The sequence below is a fragment of the Coloeus monedula genome (genome assembly GCF_965178545.1).
Source record: "Coloeus monedula genome assembly, chromosome: 4".
Taxonomy (NCBI): Eukaryota; Metazoa; Chordata; class Aves; order Passeriformes; family Corvidae; genus Coloeus; species Coloeus monedula.
In genome coordinates, this window is record NC_138784.1 from 1554933 (window position 1) to 1574141 (window position 19209).

At 45.3% G+C, this 19209-nt stretch overlaps 1 protein-coding gene across 1 annotated transcript in view; it reads left to right on the plus strand.

Annotated features, from left to right (window-relative positions):
* Positions 1-19209, plus strand: part of IQSEC3 (IQ motif and Sec7 domain ArfGEF 3) — a gene marked incomplete at both ends in the record, with an annotated part of 94013 nt that overhangs the window by 37895 nt on the left and 36909 nt on the right. Inside the window, one exon of the mRNA XM_082280447.1 lies at positions 4560-4640. Coding sequence (XP_082136573.1) covers positions 4560-4640 — 81 coding nt within the window. The remainder of the gene's footprint in view (positions 1-4559; positions 4641-19209) is intronic.

The window sequence follows — 19209 nt, forward strand, 5'->3', positions numbered from 1 at the left end:
GAGCTGACTCGACAGCTTGTGCTAGCCAGGAGGTTGAGCACAAGCCTCTCTGAAGTTCATCACAGAGCAGGAACTGCTGTGGCTGGACAGTTCATTCACAGATACCCCTATTGAGGCTGTAGGCAGCTGGCTGGAGGATACCTCTTGTCAGGAGCAATGTTAAAGATATCTGAATAAAATTCAGTCAGCTGTTTTCTCTCAGAGGAGAGAGGGCTAATGTTTCAATTGACAGCATGGGTAACTACTGGGCCAAGCTATCTCTGCATTTAAGATAGGTCTGGACTGTCAAATCCTTGCCTCCGGAGTGTGCATCCCAGCTAGATGGAGCAAGGCACTGACAGGCTCAGGCTGTTCTCAGTCTTCTCTTTGCATCTGTGCTTGCCTTTGTCCTCTGCTGCTCCTCCACACACGGGTCTCATAGTGCTGGAAAACCTTACCCCAGCACGCCTCCTCCTTCTCTCCCTGAGCCCCTTCCTCTTTTGTGCCACCCAACTCACCCAGAACACCTTTTCTTCTTGCTGGTTTTCCCTTCCAAGCTTTCCTCAGAGTACAGACCAAGAGATAATAATTTATTTTTAAAGCAATAAATTGGAAATAGAACAGTTCAGCAGCATCCTGGCAGATGGGGAGAAACTATCTCCACAATCACCTGCCTGATCTGCCCGTGATAGTGTGTGTTTAATTTCAGTCTCTGCAATGGTTTGAAGAAGGCAAAGCAGAGGATGTACAGAAAAACACAGACAGAAAAGCAAGCCCTGGGCCTACCCTTTTAATTGGTCGACCATTGCCACCTACCAGAGGCATTTAAAAAGAAACAAAATTACAGATCCACACTCCAAAGTAATGAGTGAAGTTACATTGCCTCCCTCCCTGTTTTTCAAAGGCTGAAACAACCGCGTGCTTTCTAGGGTTTAACTCCTCAGAGGCCACATATTCAAGTTATGTAGCCTTTCTGGCTTATGAAGTTGAGATTTGTTTAAAAACAAAATAAAAAGACAGCATGGAAAGGAAAACAAAAAACAAGAAACCACCATCAAAACTATTATCCTGACTTATGACAGATACTAAATATCTCAAGGCTCACTTTAAACTTCAAACTTGCAAAGGCTGACAACACCACAGGAGGAGGAAATCCAGGTAGCCACCAGACATTACAATCCTGACAGGCCCTCCTGAATCACAACAAAAATAATGTCTTACCTGAAGACTTCGCAGTGTTAGGAAGACAGTTGCTTTCCTGGAGCACTTCCTTGAGGCTCAGAAGTGGCAGTGAGGCTCTAGGACACTTGCCTTTTGCACCCAGAGAGCAGCTTTGTCCTGATAACAACTGACACACAGCCTCTTCGGGTGAGAAGGGATCAACTTCTCCCACAGGTTAACCCTCTCCCAGCTCCTGTCTGGGTGCCACGATGCAAAAGTGAGGGTGTGGATTTGCAACATATCAGGTATGTGCAGGATCAGGAGATGGAAAGAAAGAGGAAAAGGAACAGAAGTAGTCTCCATGGCAGAACCCAGTTCCTGTGGTGTATGCCTGGGGAGAACAAAAGAGAAAGAGAAGCAAGCTGTAAAAGAAGAGTGCGAACAGCCCCAGAGCTCCAACTGCTCCTGGGCATTTGGAGAACTTGGACTTAATAGGAATACTAAGATAACCTTCCCTGCTTCCAGTCATGGGAAGAGCTTTCAGCGCAGGCTTGGAATACCCATGTGCAACTCATATATTTACCTCCATCAGGCAGTATCTGCTCCTCACCACCTCCCTGGTGGATTCTCCATGAGAGTCATGGCCCCTGGAGTGGGACATAAGGATCCCACTGGAGGCAAATTTCTGCATGTGGGCATGATCAGCACCTGGTGGTGGCACGTAAGGGGCACAACTATTCCAGAGATCTTGGGATCTCCAAGGTTCAAGACAACTTTGGTTTGGGTAGAAAACACCCAAGGCTGTTGTTGAGCACACATAAGAAATCATGAGAACCAGAGTCAGGAGCTGACTGCAGCTGTGGTGCTCAGAGTGTGCTAATTCTCTGATGAGGATCTGGGATACTTTTTTTTCTTAAACTGCCCACAGGAGACTGAGCCTAAAGTCCTGAAACTTCACACCACTCTTCCTTTCCCTGCTTCCCTTTTACTTTTGTGTTTCTACCATGATAATTAACTAGCAAGGCATTTCATCTATATATAAGCTTCTATTTCTTAGGTTTTTGTCCATCCTTGTTCCTTCCTCTTTTCCCCTGTTTTTGCTCCCTCTTGTTTGCTTTCTTCATGTGCAGTTAGGAATTGTCATTGTGCATCTGCTGTTTGAATAAAAGCAGAGAACAGTGTAGTTAATTTAGGGAAATGTTTAGATTAGAAATGGCTGAAATGTGGGGTGTCTATTTTTTAAAAGATTTTTTTTGGTAGCTGTTGAAGGCTGTAGAGCAGCTTATGAGGAGCAGCTGAGGGCACTGGAGAAAAGGAGGCTGAGGAGGGACCTTATCACTCTCTACAACTCCCTGAAAGAAGGTTGTAGCCAGGTGGGGGGTTGGTCACTTCTACCAAGTAACAAGTGGCAAGACAAGAGGAAATGGCCTGAAGTTGCACCAGGGGAGGTTTAGATTGCTTATCAGGAAAAATTTCTTCACTGAAGGGGTGGTCAGGCATTGGATCAGGCTTCCCAGGGAAGCCGTGAAGTCACCATCCCTGAAGGTAGTTAAACGACATGTAGACGTGGGGCTAAGGGACATGGTTTAGTCGTGGGCTTGGCTGTGTTAGGTTAATGGTTGGACTCAATGATCTTAAGGGTCTTTTTCAATACAAATGATTCTTTGTAAATGAGCAGTGTGATAGGATGTAGGAGCTGGAGTATTTGTGTGAGCCTGCTTGAAAACAGACTCAAGTACGATCCCACCACTTGCTCGGTCTCTCACTCTCTCACTGCCAGCATCAGAGGGGAGACAGGCTGCGGTTGCTGTGGGGACAATTTACCACCACTGCAAGGCTTTGCCTCCTGCTGCCTTCTCCTACCGTGAGTGAAGCTCTGCTTGTGGGAGCGGCCGTTGCACTGGAACCCCATGGCTCCTGCCACAGCTGCCGAGCTTCTGTTACCTCTTGCTTGCTGCCCCGGGAGAGCCGGCCCTGCCGTTCCTGCTGCAGCCCGTTTCGCCCTCCAGCCCGTCCGCCATCGCCGCGTGAGGGAGGGCAGCGGCCGAGCTGGCGGCACAGCGCCCCCTGCAGGCGCGGGGAATCCCCGCAGCCGCCCCGCCCGGCCGGGAGCCACCAGCGCCCCTGGCGGCCGCGAGCGGAGCTGCGCCGAGGGGAAAGGGCTGCGGCCGGGAGAGGCCGGCCCTGGGCTCTGCTGCTGCCACAGTTGCTGTTGCTTGCTTGCCTTGTTACACACACTAGTAAAGAACTGTTATTCCTGTTTCTCATATCTTTGCCCGAAAGCCCCTTAATTTCAAAATTATCATAATTCAGAGGGAAGGGGGTCATATTCTCCATTCCAAAGGAGGTTCCCGCCTTCCTTGGCAGACACCTGTCTTTCAAACTAAGACACATTGACCACAGCCCTGACCAAAACCTCCACTGAAACTGATGTAAGGAGCATATGAAGAAGAGCAAGTGGCAACCACTTGGTAACAAAACACCAAACCAACAAAGAGCAAGGAGACCCCAGACTCCAATAATGCTGTTGGTCTGGACTGTCACATGAGGGATGGGGAGTTTAGGTCATAAAGGTATAATTGTCCAGGGATTTATTTGTTTGGGGTCCCTCTTTTGAGGCACCAAGGTCAAGATACCAAACACCATAATTGATTTCTTGCAATAAACCTATCTAATGGAAATGAGAGCCCAGTGTCAAAAACTTCTGTAACACTAGGATTTCTTACTTTGGATGAAATCTTTTGTCTTTCTTATCAAATAAACACATTTTTGTCATTTGTTTTCCTATTTTGCTCAAGTTTTTTACTTCTTAGGGTTTTGCTTTTCTCTTCTATGGTCTCTTTCTCTTGTCATGGTCTCAGTCCCCATACCTGTGCTTGTTCTGTCAGTTCTCCACTACTATTCCCAGTAATCCCCAGCAGTGGTGTGCTAAGGCCATTTCTGTGCTCCAGGGAGGTTTCATGAGAATTGTCTGCAGAGGTAATTTAGCCACTGCTAAGAAAAGATCAACTACTTCACAATGTATAGGAAACATATGTAAGAAAACACATATAAGGACATATTTCTGTCCCAAAAGAAACAGAACAAAAGACAGACAAAACTGTTTTTCATGAGATGTATGGGATTGTGAAACAAATGCTGCTAGAAGGAGAACTTTTGCATTGTGCACTTTTGCCCCATTCTCCACAGGTTGACATCAGCATGAGAACAGGTAAGGTAAGGGAATAGAACTCTCAGCCCCCTTTTCTCTGCTCTCCTCCACCTTGGAGTAAAAAATGTTCATATAAGAATTAGACTACTCTTTCAGCATCACTGGGAGTCACTGTCCCCTTAGAACAGCTCTAAAAATGGCATTCTCCCTTGAGCTTTCTGCTGAGTGAAGTGAACACTGACCCACTGCGGTTTGTTTTTTCTTGCAGGAATGAAACTGTTTTACACCAGTTCTGTTGCCCAGCAGCTGATGCAGAGCAGAAGCCTTCATCTCCAGACTCCTCACCAAGGTGGGAAATTGTTGCCAGCAAGATCTTTATTTTTTCTACTTCCTTATCATCCATCACTGATCTTCCTGCCCCAGACAAAACTCACATATTACACATGCCAATCCACTTCCATCCTCCCCTACATCCCATGTTCCCAGCACTGCTGTCCCTTGCTTTTCCCTCCCAAGATTACTGTTTGTACTGTTGTGTAATTGCTTGCAACCTCCCCCGACCTCCACTCACACACACACAAAATGTTTTTTCAGCCTCTTTTCAAATATCTATTTCCATCAACCCACATTCATGCTTGTACCTCTTCTTACTGTATGTGACACTGATATGCACATGCTTCACTCTTCTCCTTCAAATTATTTATCTCACTCTATGAGGTTCCTGGACACACACACTATAACCTTTAAAGTATAGCAAAAGTCACCCAGCACACTCAGGGTTCTGTCTCACACCCTGAATCAGGGTGGGGGGAGCATTTTTGCCTGTGTCAGATGGTCTGAGCCTGCCCCCAAAGAACAGCTGTAGACAGGTACTATTAACTATCACCAGCTTGTATCCAGTGCAGCCAGGTGTGGGGGCACCAGCAGTTCTCAGCTCTCCCTCATCAGTGAAAGATGTCAGTGCCAGGACCAAAGGGTCTGAGGAGCTTCAGAGGTACTCGAGACGCACATATGGCATTTAGCTTCCATGCTTGGCCTTGTCCCTCTGTTCTTGCCATCTCCTTCTCCTCTCACGACTTCCCACCCCTACATCCTACAGACCTACTCTGTTTTTCCAGGCCTCATCACCCTTCTGAAAATAGCAAAGAGGTTTCTCTTTAAAGATTTCTCTCATTATGCTGCTAGGCTTACATCCGACCTTTGGCACCTGTGTAAGAAGCCTGAGTTACTAGCACGGCTCTGAACAGAACTGGGCAGCTGAATTGCAGTAGTGAGGCTACTGCATTTTTAAAATGAAAATTCTCTTGTTCTTCTCACTGGAGCAGGCTGTGGTTTCTGATTTCCTTCCAAGAAAAAGTGTGAGTGCTGGACAACTGTGGAGAGAACAGGGGTGGGTGGGTGTGTATGCTCAAAAGTAGGGTTTGGCCACACTTGGAGACAGGGTAAAGAAGCAGGACCCCTCCTGCCCATGTGTGTATGAAGATGGAAGGGTTAACCCCCATGATCAGTCTATGCTGAGGGCTTTCAAGCATTGGTAAAGTTTGCATGCCAGCCCTTTCATGGCAGATGGGGAGATGGCAAGGAAAAGGAGGCAACAGAGGAGACCATGGAGATTTCTGTGGTAGGGAAAGCCACCTCTCCCTTACATTTCTGGAGTGAGAGGATTTTGTTTAAGTGCTCTAGTTTGTCTAGAAAAAGGGCTCAATTTTGCCATAGTGTTCTATCTTCATACCCTCATCCTTGACCCTGCCCCATTCTTGTCCCAGCCTCCATTATTTCTGATCAGTTCCCTTAGTTTCTAGAATGTTCTTGTTCTACAAGGCTGTCAGTCCCACAGTCTTAAGCTCTAGGATAATTTTTGTCATGTTCTTTGCCAGGCCTTCCTTTTGTCCTGGTGATTCTGAAAGGTCCTGCCTATCCCTTGAGCCTGAGTTTGCCTGCCCTGCTTCTGCTGGGGTTTGACAGGTAAATTGAAGAAGTGATCATGTGTTTCAGTGATTTAACAACTTTGCCAAGTTGCATCCGAAGACAAGTCTGAGCCAGGAAATCCTGAATTGGGGATGAATGACCATGACCCCTATAGCAAGTTGCATCTGGACTTGTACTGATCTATGCCTTGTACTGATTTGATGCCTTTTGCAGCTTGTCCCACACTGCAGGCCTCATGCATTCCTTACTTTTTTCCCCAGACTTTCTCATGTTCTTGCCTTTTCTAATGCCTCCAGACCCCAGTAGCAGTCCTGAATCTGTCTGTGTGTGACACAATATTCTATGCAGAGAAAAAGATGGTTGAAGCCACCGTGGCTATTTGAAGGTGAGAATAGGCACAGAGAGTTATTAAACTCACCAGTTAAATTTATGCTGGCCATAAAACATCTTCAAGTCTCTGCCAGGTCCTGCAGTCAGACATGGGCTTCCTTCATGTCCAAAGTTACATGTGCAATGCAGTGAGGAAGGCAAAAGCATGACGGAGAGGGAAAAACACAGAGTCAGCATGGAGCTGATATCCATATGCTGTCGTGGAATGGCTCAGTAGGCTTCTAGGAGAAGCTCATCAGATCATTTACAGAGTCTGTCACCCTGCTCAAATCATGAACAGATTCCTGATTGAACCAAAGCAGAACAAAAGTCAATCAAGACTGAAATATGTGGGTCAGACAGCCTGAATAGGCAATCAGTTCCTGGGCGAGCCAAACATACCCCTAAATAAGCTCATCAGGGCTCCCAGTGGGAGAGCCTGGTACGTAGGAGCTCCCTGTGCACCTCTTCTGAGTGCCACTGAACGGACAGCCAGTCACAAGTGATGCTGTTGTGAATTCTGATAAACCAGCTTGGGTTTATTCTCTCTTTTCCCCTTCCTGATGGTTTCCCTAAATGAGATAAATCCTGTCAGAACTGATGCCACTAATAACCATCAGCTATCTAGTTTTAATTAGAATTTGCTTCATTAATGCCCCAGCTCCTCTCTGCACAGCAGATTAAATAATGTACTTGCAGCTCATTTACACAAACCCCCAAACTGCAAGGCTGAGCTGCAATCCTTTAATTAAACAGCCCGGCTGATCCTTACGGCTGCCTCGGCTCATCAGTCTAAGCCGATTAAAGAGAATAGGGACTAATAAAGAGCATAAACAGGGAAGTGACTCTCGGCTCTTCAGGGGACTTGGAGACTCCAGTGGTGATCAGCTGCTTTCTCCTTCTCTAGCAGGAACCATACCTCAGCCCACATCCCTTCTGTTTGGGACCTGCAAGAACGGTTCTGTTCTCAGCAGGAACCCAGCCTCATCTTGTGGGACAGGAATCCTTTGGGGGACTGAGGTAACATACAGTAGAGAAGGGGAAGACAAAGAAGGACATCAAAACAGTGAGATGAGTGGATGCCTGACTGCAGAAGAGACCAGCAGGACCAGCCATGCAGCTCAAGAGAGGGGCAGGAAGAGAAGCAAAATAACAGGAGGCGGTTGACTGCAAGAAACAATCTGGGACAAAAGTTTGTCTCTGCTTGTGGTCTTTGATGGTCATTGTTGTTCTTGTGTGGTCTTCCCTAACATTTCTCTGCAAGATTTCTGTCTCTTTGCTACCAGCTAAAAATGTCTTGGCTTCACATGGATGGGAATGATTAGGAACATGTCAGTGTCTAACCACTCAACAGAAGGCAACTCAATGAGGCAGTTGAGATTATTCCCACTCATCTTGTTCTGCTTTGCTTCACTGACTGCCACAAGCAGAGCTAGCCCTCTTCTCTCCTCCAGCGCGTGAATTCCTTGCCGGGAAGTTGCAGCTCCATGAGTTTAGCAATGCAAATTTCCCACCTGGCTGCTTTGCTGGGTTGCACCAACAATTAGCAAAATTGGAGCTGTAGGCCATGAATATTAAGAGACAGATTTGATCCCAGATTCTGCCAAAAAGCTCAGAGCCAAAGTACAAGATGAGGTGATCGCAGCAGCAGGCAGATTTCTGTTCCTGAACTCTGAGGTCTTTCCCATATCAAAGGACAGTATAAATCATTCACCATTGTCTCCACTGGACTTGTACACCACTGGCTTCATGACCGTAAGCCATCTTGCAGGTTGGGTTTCCATTGGGGATGCCAAATATCAGGTTGAGTGACATGAAGAAACTCCAGGGATGGCAGTAGGAGCTAACCCTGCTCCTTTACTGAGGTGCTGATTAGACTCTAATTTAGCCAAACCCTGTAATTTCATAAAGCAACGGCTCTTTTTCTCGCTGGCTTTTGCCTATTAATGGCAGGGTTTCATTCTAAGCATTTGAATAGCCTAGTAATTGCATTTCCCACTTCTCCCAGTCACATACAGTGGAGACTGGCATCCCAGAACAATGACTTTAAAATGTGTCCAGCAGCAACCCAGTTCTAACAGGATTACATACCATTTTCCTTTGTGTGAGGTAATAAGGCTGAGATGAGAAAGATTTGTTTCTATTAGAGTAATGAGAGGAAATGACGGAGTCACAATTGGAGGGAACAGTATATTCATTCAGTTGCCTTTCATGGGCTTTTCGGAGTCTGCCTCTGTGGTGCTGAATAGGAAATCAGCAGAAAATCACCTCTCCTCCTGTGATGGGAAAAGTTCTACAGAAAACTTTAAGCATCAGGGGTAGGTCTGCTTTGGCAGTGGACTTGGGAATAGCACTGGAGTGCCAAAGCATTGTGGAAGATGTACAGATGAGACCTGACCTGCTTTTAAGGCAAAGGAGACAGAGTTCTCTCAGGAAGAGGAAGCAGTCTTCTGGAAGTGCTTGGATGTGTACTGAGAAGAAGGGCTAGGATCTGAAACATCTTTGGAAAAGTTGGGCAAGCTCTGTTCATATTTTCCTCACTTTCCAGAGGGAGACTGCTGCTTAGATCAGGGTTAAAACATGATTAGTGGCACTGGAAAAGTGTTTACTTCACGACTGTGGACCAATGAAATTATAACTCAATATAGTTAGTAGTTTGAACAGCTGTGGACTCATTTCTAAAGTGCTTGCTGGATTAGTCACCATAACAGACTGGCTGCTTCCTGGCACCAGTTAGTAGTAAAGAGACATGTGAACCACTGGCTACTTCTCCAAGCCAGCCTTCCTGGCATTTCTGGAGAAATTCCTTCTTGCCCCACTTGTGGCTTACCAAAGTACTGAAATGGAAGTGTGTGTTCTTGCTGGAAAAAGTCCTTGGTGCTTGTTGCTCCATTTTTATATGTGGGAGGCTGATAAGTGGATGGACAGATTTTGGACAGTTTGTTCAAACAAAACCTTCAAACATCTTTCTTCCTAGCTCTCTGAGCTGCATGAGTATGCTGCACCCTCAGCAACACACGCTTAAAGCCCAAAATCTGATTTCATCTACTTCTGGACATCTCTGTCTCTGAGTCTTCATGTCCCTTTACCTGAAGTCTCTGTTTCCATTGTACATGCATTTGTTCTTTGTCCTGTGAAGTCTTGCTGGAAGATGTTGACACAAAGGAGCCATGAATATTATCCACTGCCCAGTCACAGCATCACATCGCTCTTTGACTCCCACTGCTGTAGCCCAGGAGCATCTCTCCTCCCACTACAGCTCTCTGGATCCCCTGGATCACTCTAGGTCCTCTAAAAGTTAGATCCTCCAGAGAAATTCCCAAGACCTTGTTTGGGTTGTGATTGCAATGTTCATTAAGGCTGAGGCCCATGAAGTTGTTAAGAACTGAACCACTCATCAAGTGGATTCTGCCTCTGGACATTACTGAAGTACCTTGAAAAACAGGTGGACAGCTATGATTTTCCACCAGTATCCATCACTCTTTAAGCACTACAGTTAAACAACTGAACTACTCAACATTTTATCTTAATGTGTGAAAGACTCACCTTGCCTGACAGGACAAATACAAATCCAGTTCATGAAATGGGAAATTATAATTTCTGATTTAAGATTGCTGGCAGGATATTGTATATAGAATCTGGAGGTCAGTGCTTCATTTCAGGTCAGAGCTGCTCTGTGGCTTTGGCTCAGGTGTGAAACATGATGATGATTCTAGTCTGTATCAAATCAGATTTATAACCTTCCACTTAAACAAGCCTAACAACTCTGCCTGATTGGCCCCCAGCTGGCAGTGTCAAGTGCATCTTCCTGCAATTAGTGGACCATGGAGGCTAAATTCTTCCCTGATTCTTAATGAAGAAGACTTCAAGTCAATCTTAACAGGATGTGGACATGCCAGTGCAAAGCAAGCCCCTACACCCATGGTCTTGTGTACTCTAAGGACAAATGACCACACACAGAGCTCACCAGTCTGACTTCTTTCACTTGCCCTAAAGTCCTCCACAGCACTGGTTTTGAAAACACACATAAGTTTGAGCAACATTTCTGCTTTGCTAGCACATCCTGTTTGTGCTTCTCATTTCTTTTCCTTATTGAGGTCATGGGCATGAAGAGAAGATTTTTCTTCCTGCTTCTTAACAGCTCATCTACTTCTTATTCTTCCCTCCCCATAGACTTAATAATCCTGTTCTGGATAGTACCACTGGAGGTTGCGGGGATGCTGCAAACAGGCAGAGATGGGTCAGCAAAGTTCACATAATTATTCCCCCAGTTCACAGTTTTCAAAGTTTTGATTCCAGTCTGACACAAAGTTGTGGGACAAGAGTAATGTCTAGACCCATATTTGAACTCTTCCTAAGCTGGGGAGTGAGAAGATTCCTCACTTTTTGTGGGTATTTTGTACAGTGAGGACTAGCAGCTTCAGTTGCTTTGCAGGAGCCTAAGTCCAGAATCACAAAGATGTTTAGTGAATGTAGATTTAGGGCAAATACGGAAACACTTAGATTTATAAGCAAAAAATATTTTAGAGCACATCCTTAACATCGTAGTTACCAAGAACCTTGGGAATCTCTTACAGGGAGGTATAATTGGCAAATCTTCTGGTACTATGACCTGGGAAGAATGGCTCTTTCTGGAAGCATCCAAAGAAACCAGAGGTCTGTTTCAGATGCAGCACCTCAGTCCTGTAGAGGAGCTCCACCAGGACATTTTGGCTCTCTCTGCCACACAGGCATTTCCCTGCTCCTCTCCAACAGCTGGTGCAGCTACTTTCAGGCAATTGTGGAGAACGTGAGGGTGGGGAAGTAAAGTGAGGAATAGATTAGCTCTTCAACAGAAGAAAAATATTTCTGGTGGAATCTGGAGTCTCCCTGTCACACTGGTTGCTTTCCTTCCCTCAGTCAACACTTTTCTTCAGGATGGTGGAAGATGCTAGGAGAGAGGCCGAAGAAAACACGCTTGAAGTATCCTATTTTGAAACTGCAAAGATACCCATCAGACACATTTGCTGAGAGTCTGAAGCTGTGTCCAGCCATTGCCTGGCCACATGTTCTTCCAACTCATTTTCCCCTGGTGCTTCTATCACTTACATGGGTCCTGCCCTAGAGGAATTTAGACTTGGATTCAAGTGCTCTTCTCCCATGTGTGCCAGTGCTTGCTATTTCTTGGGCCATGGTAATATGTGTGAAAAAGGATCAATCATAGCCAACTTTACAGCTGTGGAAGCCTCTTTCAACAGCTGTTGAGATCAGTTAGTGGCATTAATACCAGGCAATTCACTCTGGCTTGCAGATGATCCTCATGTTCTCTCTCCTATACTGCAAAGAATTCCTTGCCCATACCATGGCAACTTTTTGGTACCAGGGGAATGCAACATAAACGCCTGCTCTATCCTGTGTTTCCTGTGTGAAAATGCTACAGACATGCACGGGAAGAAACTATGCCAGCCTTGGAAATCATCCTGTATCTAGCACTAGAAAATGGGCACAGACGGTTGGTAAAATAATAGCAGATGGACTGTGGTGGAGCTCACACCATTCATCCTAATCCTCTGCTAATATCATCTGACCTGATCTGCATCAGTCAAGATGCACACAGCCCCAAAATGGAGCCACTCCAGACCTTTTGTACACTAAGCTGTGCTCTGGTGAACTTGACAGGTGGTTTCTGTGGACCCTCTGTCCACATGCTTGTTAATGGCTTACAAGGCAGCGACAGAGGGAAAAGAGATGGAAAAAAGAGTCAAGGAGAAAGAAAGGGAGACAGACTCATCCCAACAAATGTAACAGTGCTACTGTAAGAAAAATGGATGGCAAACATACTGTACAGAGAGGAAGAATAACAGGAGAGAAGAAGCAGGAAAAGCAGGAAGATAAAAAATAGCTTAAATGAAAGAAGGAACTGCAGGGAACAAGAACATATGAGCAGGAGATAAATGAGCAGGTCCCTTGGCTGGAATAATCCTGTTCATGCCAGCATTCTTTGGCAGTGACACAGTGAGACTGTGGCCTTTTATTACACATTTTCTTGTAGTGTGATGTCAATCCAAAGGCCTTTTGTCTTTTTGGTGCTCTGCAACACTAACTCACTCCTATGAAAGTTCATCTTCTGGTCACCCCTATGGGACAGGCTCTGTGCTCAGAAACACTGAGTTCTCCCTCTGGAAAAACATCTCTGTGTACTAGAATTCCTGCTCCTGCATGTGCCCCTGGCAGGTTTTCATAGGCTTCAGGAAGAACTGAAGAGTCTGAAATGCTGAAGAGGGGCACACTGTACAGCTGCTCAGGCCACCCTGTTTGAGTTCTGCAAACAGAAGCAGATAGCTGAGGGAGCACATGTAAAAAAGTTGGGAGGTATTTCGGACTGTGACCTCACCTGTTCAAAAACTGCAGAATAGCTAGAGACTACTCCGTCTTCTGTGAGAAAACATCATCCTGGAGAAAAGTGTCATAAACAGGACCTGAGTTCAGTGAGATTTTTCTTATGAGACTGAAGAACCTAAGTCTGGCCGTGTCACTTGGAAGTGTGTTCCACTAACTTTTATCCATGCTTGGCACTTTGGCTCTTTCCACACACAGATGGTACCATTGCCCCACTGCAAACACTTTACTTAGTGACTAGAGTTGTGTGTCACCTTTGTCGTGTCCCACACTGGTATGGTGGGACTCTGCTCTCCTATACTGCTCTCCTGTAAGCAGGTCATGATGCTGTTATTGTTGCCTGTGTATCTCGGTTGACTGCAGTCTCTCTCATTCCCTCTTTTGCAGAAAGAGGGAAGATGGGGATAGGCTAGTGCTTTTTTCCTCGTGCCTTTGGAGGTGACTGGCAAAATATAACCAATTCCTGTAATTTCCCAGAATGCACTGATGTGAGAGTGGTAGGTCAAGATGCACAAACCTGGATGGTGCAGAATGGTGTTGTGAAAAGTATCTCTGTGCTGTTACAGCACAACTGGATCTGATAAGAATGTTACAGAATGTCCTAGAATGGAGCATATTGGGCTAGATCCTCCACTGAGGAAGTTGCAATCCACAGGAATAAAGCCATTTATAACACCAGCCAGGATACTGCTCAAAATCACAGTAGGATTGGTTGAGTCTAGGCAAACTTCATGGTTTTTTTATGATCTTGTCCCAAAAGTTCCATGTATGAGAACAGAGAATAGGGGTAGGAATAATTTCCATTCCTCATTGGTAAGAAAAGTTGAGGTGCCCTAGGGAAACATGAGCTTGTGTGACCAAATAGGTAAGTTGCTAAGTCATCCTGTTTTCCAAATGGGAAAAAGATAGAAAAAGAAATAGGGCCTCAGGGAAGAAATGTGACATGAAGTGGATCAGAGTGTAAGTGAAGCAGCAGAGACAAAATAGATTAAAAACTGGAAAAGTAGAGCTTTGTGCCTGCTGCATAAGGCTGTGGGGGTGGTCACTGCATTGGGGAAAGGAGGCAGGAATGCTAACCATGCTGTTTCTATCTTGGTCTTCAGCCAAAGGGCAATGCAAGATATCCCCTAGATCTGAACAGAGAGGCAAAGTTAAAACCTGGATAATATCCGATTTCCTAAAGCTGGCGAATGCTGTTTGGATTGTCTGTATTGAGGAGGATGGTGATTTGTGGCTTTGTTACTCTTCATGTTGAGGAGAGCCAGGCTTCCTTCTGCTTGGTTTGACACAAGCAGTGACCTTCTACTGGGCTGCAGTAGAAGATGAAGTAGAGATGAAATAGCTGAGATAGTAGAGATGAAATAGCTGAGATACTTGAGAATAGAAACAAAATTTATCTGAGTTACACCAAGATCTTCCCATGAAGTGGCTCACTCACTGCCTTCACAAATCAATTACCCTGATGGCTTAGGAAGGAACCGAGAGGTGCAGTCCAACCTAGAGTCCATCACAACAGGTGGAAAAAGAGAACGGCAGAAGCGCTTGCCTAGGTCTATAAATGCCGGGAGTCCCTCACCCAGCTCACTGCTGGATTGGGAGAGCAATGGGCTGAGGAACATGCAAGCTTTCCTTGTCTCGTAGAGACTCTCCTGCCTCCCAGCCCTGAATTCATCTCATTTTAGCAGTGAAATTCTGTCTTCTGCATGATTGCACCGGCAGGCTTTTGTCAGCGAATTTGGTGATGTTCAAACCTGCCTCGGGGATGAGGAGCCAAGAGATCTGACTCGAAGTGGCAGAAAGACTGCTGCTGAGAAGCCAAGTTTCTCTTTCCCGGGGTGCTGAGCGGGCAGTTACACTAATGCAGGATGCCATCTGCTTTTTCCTTCTCTAAAAGGTCATGTTTACCAAACATTGCAGAGGCAAGAGAGGTGTGGGGTTAAAAAAAAGTAATTAAACCCTGCAGAGCAGGGCCTCCTATGCCTTCAGTGTTCACTTGGTGCTCTTCACACCTCAGTGAAGCACAGGTGCCCTGTTTGAAGCAGCCACAAGAAACCCTGTCTGCAGTGACAGGCCACGGGACCTGTGTCTAACCTGCAGAGACAGCACAGCAACCAGCCCAGGGTGCCAAGCCCTGAGGTGAGACAGGCAGCTCAGAAAGGGGCTCCACTTCCTAGGCTGAGCCGTGTGCTCCTGCAGCTGGTGAAACAGGAGGCATGGATGGGAAGAGGAAAGAGGGGTGTGCCAAAGAGGTGGCCCAAGTGCCATTCTGAGGTGTCACCCAGACACATGTAGGAACTATAAGAAAAAAACTATGACAGCCACCCACACCACCCAGCACAGCCAGCCTTGCACCATGAGCACCACTTCTCATAAAGTGAGAGCTGCCTTAGCTATTCCAAGCCACCCTCTGGAGGAGCCTGTCTGTCCTCATGGAAAAGCAGAGATCTTAGTCCTCTGGTGGCTGAAATCCATCATGGAGAGCCAGGCCCTCAGACAGGTAGCCAGCCCAGTCTGACACCTGGACAACCATCTTTGCACCAGGAGGGAATGGGGTGCTTCAGAAATGTTTAGCTCCTGTAGTGCTGTTCCACAGCAAAAGGCACAAGAACACAACAATGTGGGAATTACACAGCACACAGGGATTGAGTTTAAAGACTAAATCTGAAATGAAGGCCCTGACTCTGGCATGATGGTCCCTGTGGGACAGGAGGTTCTCGCTAGTATTATTACATTGTCTGTCTGCTTAATGCACATCTCACTGAAACCACTTCAAGTGATGCTGAAAAGAGGTTGCCTGGTTCAGTCTAAAGGATGTTAAATTTAATTGATTTCCAATATATTTACTGTACAATACTGTCAAATCTATTTTACAGGTGTGCATTCCAGACCTTTTATGAAACAAATAATGCATACTGGAATGGGTAATGAGCTTGGCTAATTACCATTAATTCCTCTTGGGTAAAACTAGTGTGAGAAGATGGCTGGATGCCACTGCTTTGCAAGGTGTTATGTGAATGTAGACAAAATCAGGATCTTGTTCCTATATTTGTCTTTGTTGGGGGAGACTGTCTGAGAAAGCTGCAGCTTGGCTGGCAGGGGATGATTTGCCAAGATCAAGTTCCAAGTTCCCTGCCTTTCTGGCAGGAGAGACTTTTGCCTTCCATCAGTTTCAGCAGGCTCCCAGAGAGCATTGCCTCCAAATCACCCTAAAACCTGAACTTTCAAGCAAATCAGAAGCAATTCTTTTGCACTCAGGCCCCCTGCATGTCAGAAATCTCTCAGCTTTGAAAAGATCCCATAATATATTACCAAGCCTCTCTCAGCTTGTTTTTTTTCTCCATTGAATTCTGATGAACCCATTCACCATATGTCATGGGTGTCCTCAGGGAACACTGAAAGGAAATAAACTGAAAAGGCACTTTGGACTCTGCTAAGTCAGCAGCTGATATTTTTTCCTGAGTAGAGAAACTCAGGAAAGACAGAGGGAACACAGGTTCTTGCAGACTTGGGGTCTGGACTCCATTCTACTGGCATTAGCTAGTGAACTCATTTTCTAATTCTCTATATGGCACTTTGTAGGGTTTTTTTGTTCTGACATCTCTCAAGCTTTGAAGTCTTGTATAAGGCCATGAGAGGCAATTAATCAGGCCATTAATCACTTACAGCAATTTAAGAACACTATATGTACAATAACCAACCAGTCCTCATAAGGAGCTCTGTGAAATGGATGCATAAATTTTTGTGGTCTTTCACAACCAGTCCATGTAGTCTTTGCCTCAGTTACAGGTCACAATCCTGCTCACTGACTGTGAATACCATGCAGAAGGTGTTTGGTAAGTTATACATGGGAAACAGAAATATGGTCTTCCCCTGGAGTGACACAGGGACAGAAAAAAGAGCTGAGATAAGCCTCTGCAGGACCTCACAGCCATAGCGTCCTTCTGTGTGATTAGCTAGACCTTTTTGCATAACCATTGTACCTGGCAACAGGGCATCTGAACATCCTCTTCTTTAGTGACTGGTTTCTTAAACCACTCACCAAATCCAGAGGTGCCACTGCTATTGTTTGTTACTTTGTAACAAAATTGTTCTTATTTATCTTCAAAATCTTTTCTTCTTGGAAAGGGAGAGAAGGCGCAAAGAGATGAATTCTGTGTGCTGACCACATGGGAGCTCTGTAGCTCTGGAGTGATCAGTGAGAAAGCTCAGTTTTAATTTCTTACAGGACTAACATTATTGTCCTTGAGAAAAGTAGCTCTTCTGGCCCCTGAGCCCTGTTTAGTCACTCAGCTACCCTGCAAACCCTTTCCTGAGAGCTCTGAAAATTACTCTTAGACCATGAACTGATCCTGGTATTAACAGTGATTCAATGGAATATAATGGCTGGAGCATCCAACTTCTGTGCTCCTGCCTGCAGGTCTGCCTTGAAATATCTGAGGGGAAGGGGCTGCGTGTTGTTTCTCAAGTCATGAAGTACGGGAATGTCTAAGCCTGACAGTCAAGATCCAGTAGATAACCATGGTTCATCTCCACAGCTGTCAATTAGAAGCACAGATCCTTGCCCAGCTGGAAACATGTATTTCCATCCAGCAGCAAGGAGGTGATGAGGAGTATGCAAGGAAGTGCAAGATCCTGATGATGTAGCAAGTGCAAAGCAGTCATATCTCTCCCAGGACAGACAGTGACACAACAGCTCTGTGCAGACATGGGGAGCTGATACTGCTAGAAATGGGCATATGGGCTTCTCTGGCTTGATAATTTACTGTCACAGATTTGGTCTTTACTCTTCCAAAACAGCAGGGAGGGAGAAAAAAGAGAGTAATAAAAACCCCTCACCGTGATACCATTTCTCCTCTATCCTCTCCCTTCATCCTTCCCTTACTCTAATCCTTACATAAAATCTTCCTGAGAAACCTGCACATAAAAGCTAAGTATCAGAAGTCTTACTTACTTGGGCTAAATAAAAATATTTATGGATGCCAGCTGAATTGTCTCAGTGAGAGCTTTTTCACCATGCCTCTTTCTTGAAACAAACACTGGGATTCAGCTCACAACCCTGACATCCGTGTTGTGAAATGCTAGACTGGGGATAGTGTTTTATGTAAGCCCTGAGTCAGATTGTCTGTAGTCACCATTTCTGTTGACAAAGCTGGCTGTGTCTGCCACAGGCATATCAAGTCAGCAGTGCAAGCGGACATACCTGCAACACGAGAGACATTTTTCACAGCAGATGGAATCTATCTGTAATAGTGACTAGGCTTGTTGTTATGGGCCATAAAAGTCATGTAGGAACACCTAGGAGGAAGAGAACAGCTGAATTTGTAGTCTTCCTTTTTATGTGATTGCAAGTGATTTACATTAATATTGCAGCTTTGAATCAGACAGAATTCAAAGAAATTACAAACCTTCCCTAACTGATTGTGTGACTGTAAAAGCTGTGAATAATGGTGGCATATGATACTTGAGGGCAGCAAGTAAAGAACACTGATTACAGCTGAAACTGCAGGGATGATGCTGGGATTCAGAACTAAGTTGACCTAGTTGGAGTTTGGCCGGGACTTTGGGATTCACACCTTAGACTCTGCGTGGGACTTTTAATTATTACAAGTGGTCAGACCAATTTTCTCATCCAAGAAACAGAATGTGCAATAGCTCCATTCCCTTTCTTCATCCCACAGCCAGGGAGTCTGATTGCTTACTGGCCAAGGGAAAGCAAATGAATTCCCCTAATTTGCTTAATAACATTTTTTTTCCCCCAGAGATCTTTCATGCTATACTATCTATCCTTGCCCTCCTTACTTTCCGTACTGTTTGTTACTGTGATTACAATAGATCCTTGAGCCTTCTTTTGTTAACAAAACCTGTGTCCTACCAATGCAAATCAATGGTGTCACTTGGGACAGAGGGAAAATGTCAGGATTGTTAAGTTTTAATTTATTTCACGGTAGCATCAATTTTGATCTTTAGCAGTGTATTTTATTTCTTATTTGGGGCTTCATCAGTCATTGCTACTGGAGAACAAAGAATAGGCCTTCCCAAAACACTTCCTCAGAAACAGGTTCAAGATGGGAGTAAACCTGGGATGAATACAGGTTTGGTAAGTGGAACTATAGGGCTGTAATGGTAACATTCAGACTGCTAAGCAATATCAGTCTTTACCCATTTTTTCCACTGCTTATAAGTCACTGAAGTTTACCGCTGAAGCTGAAATTTCCCAGGTTTGTTCAAAGGTGAAGTAGGTC